This window comes from Juglans regia, chromosome 2 (assembly GCF_001411555.2).
Source record: "Juglans regia cultivar Chandler chromosome 2, Walnut 2.0, whole genome shotgun sequence".
NCBI lineage: Eukaryota > Viridiplantae > Streptophyta > Magnoliopsida > Fagales > Juglandaceae > Juglans > Juglans regia.
In genome coordinates this window covers 17,340,467-17,353,610 of record NC_049902.1, presented here as the reverse complement: position 1 = coordinate 17,353,610, position 13,144 = coordinate 17,340,467, and the positions used below count along the sequence as shown (strand labels likewise).

At 33.3% G+C, this 13,144-nt stretch overlaps 1 protein-coding gene and 1 long non-coding RNA gene across 2 annotated transcripts; both read left to right on the top strand.

The window, feature by feature from the left end:
• Window positions 1–1,152: 1,152 nt before the first annotated feature.
• LOC109005188 (disease resistance RPP13-like protein 4) lies at window positions 1,153–3,757 on the top strand. The gene has a single exon (XM_018983994.2). It carries the CDS (start codon window positions 1,299–1,301, stop codon window positions 3,633–3,635), a length of 2,337 nt encoding a protein of 778 aa, XP_018839539.1. The 5' UTR covers window positions 1,153–1,298; the 3' UTR covers window positions 3,636–3,757.
• Window positions 3,758–4,925: 1,168 nt separating this feature from the next.
• LOC109005041 lies at window positions 4,926–8,538 on the top strand. Its single transcript, XR_001998390.2, has 3 exons — window positions 4,926–5,015; window positions 5,123–5,227; window positions 7,701–8,538. It is a non-coding gene; the product is annotated as an uncharacterized LOC109005041 (long non-coding RNA).
• The last annotated feature ends 4,606 nt before the right edge of the window (window positions 8,539–13,144 follow it).

The window sequence follows — 13,144 nt, the reverse complement described above, 5'->3', positions numbered from 1 at the left end:
ATTAAAAAAATATATATATAAAAAAAAAAGGAATAACTCTCTTTATATTTATAACTTTGCTACTTATCATCTCTATATATCATATACCACATTTTTTTATTTTTAAAAAATTTATTAGTTTTATTGTTTTTAAACTAATTGATTTTTTTTTATTATCTATATAATACATATCTAATAAGAAATAAAAAATAAAAAAAATAAAAAAATATAGTGTTTGGTATGTAAAAAAGAATAGAATAATGTTACTCTCACCGCTCCCAATCTCGTTATATTTTTTTAATATTTTTTTATTTAGTGATTAAATAAGTATTTTTTAATAATATTATAATTTTTTTATTTTTTTTAAATATTTTATAATGTTAAAATATATATATATATATAAATAAAATAAAAAAATTTACATTTTATGCTATGTGTGGCTTCCAGCCGGACTGAGAGCATCCTCATCCGGATGCCTAAAACACTATTATTCCTAAATTATAGGAAAAATTATAGGGAAAAGCTCAAAAACCCCCTCCCATCTCATTCCCTATTTTAGGATTTTGATTTAGGAAATGAACAGTGGTTCCCTAAATATAGGGAACTACTGTTCATCCCCTAAATCATTTTTTATTAATATTTTATTCAAATAAATAAAATAAATTCTTTTTTCAATCAACTACATTTTCTCTTATACTCATATTTATTATACTTTTAAATAATATTTTTAAAAATAATTTAAATAATTACTAAAATATAAAAATAATAATTTTAAAAATATTATTAAACTCTTAAAAAAATAATTTAAATTTTTATTTAAAATATTCACTATAATAATAGTTCAAAACATAAGAAAAAATATTAAGTAGTGAAGTTTGAAAATGGAAGTGAGAGAAAAAAGTAATAAAGAAATAATAGAAGAATATTATTTTAATAGAATAGATAAAGGATAGGGAATGGGATGTAGAAGGTTTTTTAAAAATGAGTAAAATTTAGGATAAAATTATAAGAAGTGTCCTTTTTAGCTAAAATTTAAGAAAAAATTTAAGGAATCGGATAGGAATGTTCTGAGAGTGATGGCTGCAGAGCCGCCCAAAAGAATAATAGAATTTTTCTTTTCTTATATTTTTGTAGGACTTTGTTTATGGTTTACACCTGGATGCTTGTGGTGGTGGGGGTGGACATTGACTTGACCCACTGTTTGATCGAAAGCGAAAGCACGAGGTCATTGAGCTTGAATTTTGCCCACAACTTGGAATTTCCTCCAATTTCAGTGCATTCTCTTCCTTCTCTCATCTGCTTCCATTTCAGTTCCGATCATGGCTTCCTCTGATGGTACACAGAAAATTTCTGCAGAGAAGTTTAACATTCAGAAAATCATAGGTGACATAGACTCCTTGCTTGAGCGTCTTCCAACACTCGAGCACTCTGCCACCGGACTCACACCTAACAACACCGACCGCAATAATGTCAGTGACGGCAACCCGAACAATGGCAACAAGGGCGGCAACATCCCCAGCATCAACGGCGGCGACAGCAATCAAAAGAAGGAGATCGACGAAAATAAGAATGGCCACAACGTTTCAGATCAGGATCCATGCGCTAGGATCTGGACTCTGCTTACCTTCGGGAGCAGTGCCGATAATAAGGAGAACAACTCGGAGGCAAAGGACAGCGTCAATAGCAGCAGAAGCAGCAACGACAGCAGCAATCAATCTCACTTGGAGAGAATAACGAAAACGCTTACTCAAGTGAAAGCTGCCTTGATTGAACTCAAGAAACTTGAAGAAGGTGAGCTGGGAAAACGAATACAGCCTCATCTGCGACGTGTCGACGCCATCCTTGGACCTCAGGCACCAGCCCCTGCTGATTCCTCTCCATTTACACTAACTGAAGCCAACCTTCGAGAAATCTCCAAGGAAATCATGAAGATAAAGAACCAGATTCCGTCACTGCTCAAACTCTCCCTAACGGGTCCCGGATCTTACAACAATTCAGAGACGATCAAGAACTCCCATGCCTGCAGTGCCTTCCATGGAAATCTCAACCCACACAAAAGTACAATCTTTGAGAAGAGCTCCTTTTTCCGTGAAATTGAGGAAATTTATGTTCACCTTGATGATCGTAAAGATGAGAAATTCTTTTTGTCGTGTTTCGCAATGCTCCCGGAAAATGCCGTGGTGAAGAGGAGGCTTTTGACATATTGGTGGGTCGGAGAGGAGCTAGTGAAAACTTCAAATGATGGAAAGACAGCTGAGAATTATGTTGATCAAATTCTGAAGACATTCAGAGAGAAGGGATTAATCAAGCCTGCTAAGAAAGAGCTGAGAGGGGAAGCTAAAAGCTATAGAATGCATCCTCTTGTGCGCTCTGTTGTGATTAAGCTTTCCGAGAAGAAGTTCTTTGCTTTTAATGATAATGGAATTCTGACAGGGAATCTCTCGGACTCCAACAAAAGGGCTTGTGTTACAAAGTCTTCTGTGCCTCTCGACACGGTGTTAACGAAGGAACAGGTGGCGGAACAGGATCAGGAAGTTAAAAAATTTGATGAGGAATGGAGGAATTTAAATCAGGAACATCTTTTTACGATATTCAATGTAAATGAGCCATTTCCTGATCTCAAATTGCAGCTTTTAGCAAAGAAGAAAGAATTAAGTGTGGTGGAATGGTTATCGAAGATGAAAAACGTTAAAGTCCTTTATCTTGGAAGATGGCAGAAATCCGCTACCTATCACATAGAGGTGGAGAGCATTGAATTCTTAAAAGGGTTGAAGAGTATGAAAGAGTTAAGGCTTCTTAGCCTTCAAGGGATCTCCAGAATTAACGAGCTTCCAAGTTCTATAGGAAAGCTCAGCAAATTGATGATCTTAGATGTGAAGGCATGTCATAATCTGGAGGAACTTCCGCAGGAGATATCCAGACTCAAGGAACTGAGATACCTGGATGTTTCAGATTGTTATATGCTGGATCGGATGCCAAAGGGGCTATCTTCCCTCACAAAACTCCAAGTCCTTAAGGGGTACGTTATTGGGAATCCGCAAAGCGGAAGCTTCGGCACCTTAGATGATTTGAAAGATTTAAAGCATTTGAGGAAACTGACAATCAGCGCAAGTAGCCACGAAGTCCCTACTTCAAAAGACCCCGAATTCCCTACTCCAAAAGACCTGCTTGCTCTCAAAAGCCTTGGAACCAATGGGGCGCTTCGAAAGCTGACATTAGCATGGGGATCAAAGCAAGGCACTGTTGCACAAAAGACATCAAGAGTACCCAGCTATAAAAAAACCCCCAGCATGCTACGAAGGAAGTTGTCGAAGAAGAGTAGTTACGAAAGTCCGGAAGCGAAGCTTCCTGAGAAATTGGAGAAACTGGATCTTCAGTGTTACCCAGGGACAGAGATACCTAGTTGGCTGGTACCTAGCAACATGAAGAGCCTAAAGAAACTCTTTATTAGAGGAGGAGGGCTCGAAACTCTGAAGAATGAGAAGTGGACTGTTGAGACTTTGTGTTTGAAGTACTTGATTGGCTTGAAGTTAGATTGGATAGAATTGCAGCAAAGATTTCCAAATTTGGCTTACTTGGAGAAAGTCGGATGCCCAAGGATCACTTTCTGCCCTTGCGACGAGGATGGAGTATGGAAGAAGCCTACATCAAATTGAATTATTATAGCAGCAGCTCAAGTGACCAAAAAAAGTAAAAATAATATTTTGTGAAATGGTTATTGTTTTCTACTCGGTGGACAATGTTAGAACACTGTTGTATGTTTGTTCCTACTTGTTTTGAGCATCTGATTTCTTAAATGTTTGTACCTCCATGAGCAATATGTGAGAATATCTTCATGGTTGATCCTTCCATGTTCTTGTTCCCTCAAAGCCATTGATGATTTTTCAACATAACAACAAACTTAAGTGCAGAGCAACCTTATATAATCATTGCCAAGAAAAAAAAAAAAAAAAAAACAGGGTTTCAGTTAATTTTCTTTCACAGGTATTCTTATTGATGAAATGATCCAAAATGTATACCAACAACAGGATTATACCTCTTTCACATGAAACTTCTGTCTTCTGTCGATATACAACTATGGCCTTGTGGTAGCCTTTACCAGTCCTCGAGTTGGGGTTGATTTGTGGTTTGATATGGCTTTTACGAACTTTAGTCCAAGGTGGAAACCACAGAAAGAATTCATGTTGTGGAATTTCTTCAACCTCAGGAAATTTTGAATAAAATAATATTAAAATATATACTTTTAATATTATTTTCGTTTTAAAATTTAAAAAAGTTAAATTTTTATTTTATTTTATTTTGTATGTAAATTTAAAAAAAATTATATTCATGAGATGAGATGAAATGAAATGTAAATAATTATAAAAACAAACGAGCTCGTACTTGAAGAATACTTCTTATTTCTTAAGCTGCTGAAGTCCTCGGTTTTATTGCGTGGTTGGTAATAAAAGATGGACTGTTTACACTCCAATGTCCTAATGGATGTCTTCAAAGAACCATAAACAAGAACATGTGCTTTTTATTGGGCCCTTTTATACGGAATTCTTTGCCCCCTTCTTTTTGGAGAAGTGCGGAAGTCTTATACTATACACCTGCATCTAATTAACATGTAATTTATTATTTTTATCATTTTAATTAAGAAGAACGTGCGATGGGTGCGTAAGAACATTAGCAATGACCTAGTCAAATGCCAATGCAAGTCTATAATTTAGCTATATGCAAAAAAAAAAAAAAATCTACATTGGACTAGCTAAAAGTCCAAAGTTAAAGACTTTAGCTACAGTAAAATTAGACTCTTCTCTAAACATAGCGAGTTATTGTTCATGGTTTAAACTAATATTTTATTATTTCATCTACATTCCCTCGTTATTTTCTCTTTCTTCATCTATTTCCCTTGTTTTTATTTCTTCTTCCCAAAACACACATCTCTGTAGCCCTTCCTCTTCTTCACCCGTGAGCACCAAAGAGACATCCGTCTTCTTCAACCGCAAGACGCCTTCTCTCCATCGTCCTGCCGTCGTCTTCTAGCCCAAAAGGTAATTTCTCTTCCTCGCTCCTCCCTCCCTCTTCTCTGCTTAGATTTCCTCTCTCTCTTCTCTTTTTATTTTCTCCCATTTCATCAAGTGATTGAATATGTGTTTAGGGTTTGCGCGTCTCAAACTCTGTCACAAGGTTGCCTTGCCCGTGAATCGTCGTCCAAAAGGTTGCACATTTCCTCTACAAACTGAACTTCAAAATCGCGATTGGGGTATTTCCGTATAACTGATTTGAGATTTCGGTATTTTGGTTTGTGATTTGGGTATTTGTCTGTGGTCATGCATAGTATTTAATGATTTCGGTATTTTGCTTTGAGATTTCGGTATTTTGGTTTGTGATTTGGTTATTTTTGTTCTGGAATCTGATTTGAGATTTGGGTATTTTGGTTTCTGAATTGGGTATTTTTGGTTTGAATATGGTATTAGAACATTTCAAATATTTCCATTTCCATATTTCTAGAGCACATTTTCTTGCAAGTCCCGCAATCCTGTACACGACAGAATACTTGATAAGAAATAGCAAATATCCCCACTGTTTTTGCATGTATCGAGAGGAAGCATTAAGGGTGCATTAATATGAAGCAAGAAAATCTAATATAGATGTAACCCACTGTTTTTGGCAGTGTATATTAAAGTCACCCACCATCACTTACACAAACAAGAACTGATATAGATGTAATTAATTACAAAATCTTTAGAAATATTGTTGCATGCATCGAGAGGAAGCATGCATAAGAAACAAAATAGAATAATTAATGGAAATAATCAATTAGAGATAGTAAGGGACTGATCAACAAGATGTTGAGAAAAGATTCAAGTGGGAGATAATATGGACCTAAAGCAAATGCCAAACATGACACACATTTTGAGGTGCAAAATTTTCAAGGAAACACAAGTTCCCCCAAGAAGAAAGTTCAAAACCCCAAGGTACTTCCTCAAACGCATGATTTCTCATCATGGTGCCATGGGTTTCACTCAACCAACTAGCATCCAGCCAACTCTTCAATGACATCCCTAGCTGATTAATGTCTGGTTTGTGTAAGACTGAGGGATTGTACATGCTTTGGGATTAGTAAGGAGCTCACAGAGTATTGGATACCTCCTTAGTAAACAAAGAATGCTGACATAGGCGTTGCACTCTCTTGGATATCTTCTGTTTTGTTTCTTTCAGCATGCTGCCCCATTAGATTATTCATATGCATACTATAGTTGTTTCAGTTTCCATGATTTAGCTATATTTTATAGTTGTGCCATGCTACTTTATGGTATCTAGCTGCCCCTTTATGTATGTTGGAGACTCAGTACCACGCATTATCCTTTATGCATGTGAGAACTACTTTGTTGCATTTTGCCAGATAGGTGGTGTAAGAATGTTATATTTGTCTTTGTTTGAGAAATAGGAATGTTATATTATCCTGTTTCTGAGTTTATTTGATGCTTATCACAATATAGTTTTACAATGCTCATCATCTAGTTTTACAATCCTTTTGTCACACTTCTTTTAATTTCATGAAGTTTTGTTTAAACTAAAAAACCGATATATGAAGTTAAGATTTCACCTTTAGATACAACATATATATTTATATATATATGTTGCATTTGTGGAGTTCTATAGTGTTGATATTGGCAAATTCAATCACTAGTATGTCTCTGACTCTGACCCACTGTTCCAGACCCAATCAAAACCATTTCAGTCTTCTCAAGGTAAGCTTTTAGGCCTGCAGTGTATATATAACTTCACCCAATCTGCCAACATATAAGTCTGTAAGTCTGAGTTAGTGAGTTAGTCTGAGTTAGTTTTAGGCACATTGCATAAGAAATATGTATGATGATTTTCGGTCAAAGTTACAGAGTGGGAACAGTCCTCATCTCAGAGTGCTTTAAAACATAATATACTATTCTAGGACTAACTCAAACTTATAAACCATCATCTTTACAGCTTGTGAGGTAGATTAACATTATATTCAAATGGTTAACATTATGAAATCCATGAGTTATGTTTTGAATTTTTTATTGTGCACTTATAACTATTGGAGCTGGAATTGCATTTCTTTGATAATTGTTATTAAAAACCAAGGTAACTCAAGCTGAATGTTGTGAATATGCTAGAATCTTGTGAATTTGGACTTATATTGGGTCAATTTTTCGACTCCTTAAAAATTTCATCTTTTTCAAGGATGGACACATATTTTAAGGATGACCCATTCTTCACCACTCTCTTACAAAGTGGGGAGGAGGTTGTAATAGCACCACAATGCAACATTCTAATGTTGTGATCCAAACAACCACAACTGACGGTGAAAAGAGATATCATTCAAAAAAATTTCAAAGAGGTGCATCTTTCACTGTAGAAGAGGATAATCTCCTCGTCTCAGCTTGACTCAATATTAGCATCGATGCGATAAGGGGTACTGATCAAAAGTAAACTCAAATGTAGGAAAAAATTGCCACATTTTATCATGAATATAAAAAATCAAACATTGCTGACCGTTCTGAGGGCTCATTGATGAATCGATGGTTCACGATTAAAAAATTGATAAATAGTTATGTGCATATATAGCACAGGTAGAGTCATTGCACCTGAGTAGTGCAACCGAGCAAGACAATGTATGTACCATTTTTTTTTAATCATGAATTTATGTTGGACTTATTTATGAACTAACATATATTCCTTCACCTTTGTAGATTGATAAGGCCAAGATGTTGTACAAAGAGATGATAGGGTCTAATTTTACAATGAAGCATTGTTTGTGTCTTTTGAGACACCAACAAAAATGACAGAAACACATATCTACCTTTGGTAAGAAGAGAAAGTCACAAGAAAAATATGTTGGTGAAGTTGATGTTGATTTAGCCGAGGAGGACCTGGAGGTTCTTACTGAGAGACCTTCAGACAAAAAAGTTGAGAAAGAAAGGGAGAGGAAGTGGAAGTCGATGGAAGGCAAATAGGTAGAGATCAAAACAGCGTTAGCTAAAATGACCGAGGATAGAGTGACGACCATGGAAGAAAGGAGAAATACTATGTTGAAGGCAGAGGAAAAAAGTGAAAAAGTATTTGAACTAAAGAAGAAGTTTGAACTAGAGGAGAAGAAATTTGAACTAGAGAAGAAGAATTTTGAACTAAAGAGATAATGATGCTAAATGTACGTGGTATGAATGCCATGCAACAAGAATATTTCCGTAATATTCAATTAGCAATTTTTAAGGATTCAAAGTCACATTCTGGATGTACATCTACATCTCTTTCGACACCTTATGGAGGTGTCTAACTTTTAGTGTTGGTAGTACTAAATTTTTTGAGAATTTAGTGGCTGCCCAGTCACATGTGGGCTGGATAAATATGTAGCTGGGTAGCAACTAAATGCTTGGACTGTGGACTATGGATTGTGTTGGACTATGGAATGTGTTTGTATTTATTTGTGGACTGTCTTGCTCAATACTAATGTTCATTTTATATATGTTAGACTGTGTTGAGAACACTAATGTTGGACTGTGGACTGTGTTGAGGACACTAATGTTGGACTGTGGACTGTGTTATAGTGTTCTTCTTAGTATTTTTAGTAGGTCTGAATTTTAGTAGGTCTGCATTTGTATTTTTGATTCATTTTCATAATGAGAATAAAGTTTTGTCTCAATTCCTTTTGTCTTTTGATTTTTTTTTTTATTACACTTACAATTTTAGGTACATTGCATAAGAAATAGGTTGAGAAAACAATAATTTTAACTAAAATATAAATTATTAATTAATATATTAAGTGTATTTACAAAATATAAAAAAAATTATAAAATAATATTAAAATATATAATATAATATTATTATTTTTACTTTAAGATAACTATTCTAATAAAGACTCAACTAGTTAAAAATTGATATTATAATTAAAAATTAAAATTTTAACTAAAATTTAGACACAATGACTACGTGATTGCCAATGCTCCAAGATGTGCAGACTAGGGTGAGTTTGGATCCCAAACTCATCTCAACTCATCATTATAATTTTTTCAAATTTTAATACAAAGTATAATAAACAATTCAACTTTTTCAAATTTCAAAACAATAATAATATTAAAAAATAATATTCTAACAATATTTTATCATCTCAACTCAACTCAACTCAACTCACTTCAACATCCAAACACAACCTAAGGCTTTGTTTGGATCCCAAACTAATCTCAACTTATCTCAACTCATTATTACAATTTTTTCAAATTCTAATACAAAATATAATAAATAATTCAACTTTTTTAAATTCTAAAATAATAATAATATTAAAAAATAATATTTTAACAATATTTTATCATCTCAACTCAACTCAACTCAACTCAACTCACTTCAACATCCAAACACAACCTAAATCTTCTGAAGAAGCCCCAGCACACCTAACGTGCTGGGGTGAAAAAAAAAATATTATATTTTTAATATTATTATTATTTTAAAATTTTAAAAAAATAAATTATTTATTATAATTATATAAAAATTTAAAAAAATTATAATTATGAGATGAAATAAATTGAGAGTGTTTCTATATCCAAACGATAATACCAAAAACAAAAGTCTACCACTGAATTTAAGCTATAATGTTAAAGTTTTCACAAATCTAACTAGTGAGATTAGATGAGATGATTTTAAATTAATTGAATAAAATATTATTTTTTAATATTATTATTACTTAAAAATTTTAAAAAAATTATAATGATGAGATGAAACTATCTTTATATCCAAACAGGGCCTCAATAAAATATGTAAACATTCTAATTTATATTCCAACAAAAAGTTTTATCTTCGTTTGATTCTTAAACTAATCTCAATTTATCATTACAAATTTTTTAAATTTTAATATAAAATATAATAAATAATTTAATTTTTTTAAATTTTAAAATAATAATAAATTAAAAAATATATATTTTAATAATATTTTATTATTTCAACTCGACTCAATTCATCATCCAAATATAATCTAAAATTTTGATTGCTGGACACTGGGACAAAAATAACGTCTTACATCTGAGTCATGAAATAATTGTTTTTGGCAGACTCGAGCAGTAAAGTCGCTTCGATAATAGTTGATGGACAGATAATTGGTGGGGACCAATATATATTATATTGTATTATTATTATAATAAGCGCCTTTCACGCATAAACAGTAATAAATAATTCTTTTTCTTATCCTTCCGTATTAAAGTCGTTGTTTTTTGGGGAGATAATACAATAAGAGTATTTTTATAGCAATACAACACATTTTATATCATATTTTACTATATATATTTTAAAGTGAAGATATTTTTATAAAATATTTTATTAAATTACTTTTTATTTTAAAACATAATCAGTAATATATTGTGAAAAGTAATGTGTATTTATTTATTTATTTATAAAAAATGCTAATAAATAAAAAATCTGTTGGTATTTCGTAAAAAAAAAAATTGTACTGCTTAAATATTAAACCATCAAAAATCTTGAAAATGATTTTCGCATTATTATCATGTTTGAAATTTTGTTGTAGATTCTTGTGAAAAATTCCCTTTTATGATATCAATTCTTTCACAATGTAAAAAGAAGTTTAAAAAAAAAAAAAGAAATTGTGTTTAGCCAAAAAGCGGTATTAATCATTAAGTAAAAAATAATAATAAAAAAATAAAAAATTCACAACAATAAAAAGAGTAGCCGCAGCCCCATCTTGACCGCTGGGCGGTAAGTAGTTTTTTTTTTTTTTTTCTTTTCATATTTTTTTAATATATTTAAATACATTTAAAAAATAAAAAAAATACATCAATACATTTAAAATCACTTTCTTAATTACTAAGTAAAAAATAATAAAAAAAAAATAATAAAAAAAAATAAATAGTCAAATAGAAATGTCAAATAGAATGGGCATAGTAGTATTTTCTCAATAAAAACTAACGGTCAACCATATTAAAACAAACAACAATCTCCGATTCCTTTTGCCAAGACTCAAACCGTCGTTCTCTGCCAAACATTAAAAGACAATCATGCGCATCACGCATGTAATACACAAAATTATTATTATTTTTATTAATTTTCTTGTTTATCTAATGGCCTGACAAATCATGCGTATGCCCAGAGAATTTTAAATTTTGTTATGTTTTGTTCTGTTTGTATCTATGATATATTATATATCATATTATATGGACGCTGCAAAGTCCACAAATGATGGCCACGAATAGAGTAATTGTGTTTTTTTTTTTCTTTTGTTTTTTTTATATCTTTAAATAAATTTTTTTAAAAAAAATTTACAACATCATTTAAAAACACTTCACTAAAAAATAAATAAAAAAAATCTATGGCTGCTTTCGATGGACTTCATCCTTGGAGCAAGCATTTTCCATTTATATATGTACAATGTTTTTTTTTTTTTTATAAACCTGATCTCATTAATCAACATCAAACACTTACATGATACACGATAATACAAAGTAAAGGAATCAGATCAACTCATATCCTTAGTAACCAAAGGAAGAATACAGGTTGGATATATCTCAATATCATAAACATCTTCAATGCAATCGAGTGCAGCTTTGCTAACATGTGAGCTGACATATTAGCCTCATGATATATACATGTGAAACTGACCAAGTAGCAGCCGAATTTAGAATATTTTTGACATCTGTTGTGAGACATCCACCCATGCTCCAATTGGAACAATCTTGGTTCAAAAGGTCCACTACCTGTTTTGAGTCCCCCTCCAGGCATAACTGCCTTAATCCAAGATCCTTGCAAAAAACAGTTGCCATAAGGAGCCCATAAGCTTCCGCATCAAAAGCATTGCCTCTTAAGATTATGTTAGCACGAAGAGCGCCTATCACAAGACCTTGATGGTCTCTGATGAGTACAACTATGTCCAATTCTCCCTTCCCTCGATTGCATAGTTGCATCCCAATTGACTTTTAGAATCCCTACTGCAGGTTTTGTCCATCTATGAGCCATTGCCAGATGCTTTGTGTTAAGGCCAGTTTCTTGTTGGAGGGCTTCCTTATGAGAGGAAATTTATGTCCTGACCTGATCTGTGATTTCCTGTGGGTGTTTAAAAGCTTTCCCATGCAAACAGTCATTTCTTCTAGACCATATCACCCTCATTGTGACTGCAACCTCATCTAACTCCACTGGATCAAGAGTTCCAACCAGGCCTACCCAAACATTGAAAATCAAATCACTTTGGAGAGATAGTTTCTGCACTTTCTTTGGACCTTGACACCACACGTCTTTAGCACCAATACATCCCCATAAAGCATGGCCAGAAGTCTCAGGTTCTTGGTTGCATATTAGACAAATGATGTCCTCTACTACCTTTCTCCTTTTTAGATTAGCCAGAGTGGGAAGGGCCTCACTGCATGCTCTCCATAGAAACACCTTGGTGGCAAGAGGTGCTTTTAGTTTCCAAATTATCCTCCACACTTGGCAGTCCCTTTTCCTGCCTGATGATTCCCCTTCTTGCTCTCTTTCCATTTCTTTGCTGAGATGATATCCACTTTTGACTGTGTATATGTTATTATGAGAAAATTGCCATATTAATTTGTCTTATCTCCCCCCTAAACTAATGGGAATGACTTTGATACCCTCTATTTCCTGATGACTAAAAAGTTCAAAAAGGAGAGATTCCTGCCATTGCTTCAGATGAGGGTCAATAATATCACTAACCTTGTCACACCAGCAATCTGCTTCTCGAAGAATCAAGATCTTTTAGGCAGGTAATGAAGGGATCCATCTGTCTTGCCAAATGTTTATCTTTTGGCCATTTCCAACCCTCCATATGAGACCTTTCTTTAACAGTGTTAAACCAGCATGAATGCCTCTCCATGCAAAGGAAGGCCTTGTCCCCAACTTTGCTTCAAGCAAATCACCTTTGTTAAAATACTTTTGCTTTAAAATTTGTGCCACTAGGGATGTTGGATTTTGAAGGATCCTCCATCCCTACTTTGAGAGTAAAGCAAAATTAAAGCATCTTAGATCTCTAAACCCAAGTCCTCCTATTTCCTTGCTGCCACTGAGTTGCTTCCAATTGACCTATTGAATTTTGGAGGAGTCTTCATTGAATCCCCACCAAAACTTCCTAAGAATCTGATTCAACTTCCTGGTAATAAATGCTGGTAGCAGAAACATTCCCATTGCA

What these genes read in the sequence shown, in the direction of transcription:
- LOC109005188 (XM_018983994.2), top strand. Translation starts at nt 1,299, where the DNA reads ATGGCTTCCTCTGATGGTACACAGAAAATTTCTGCAGAGAAGTTTAAC.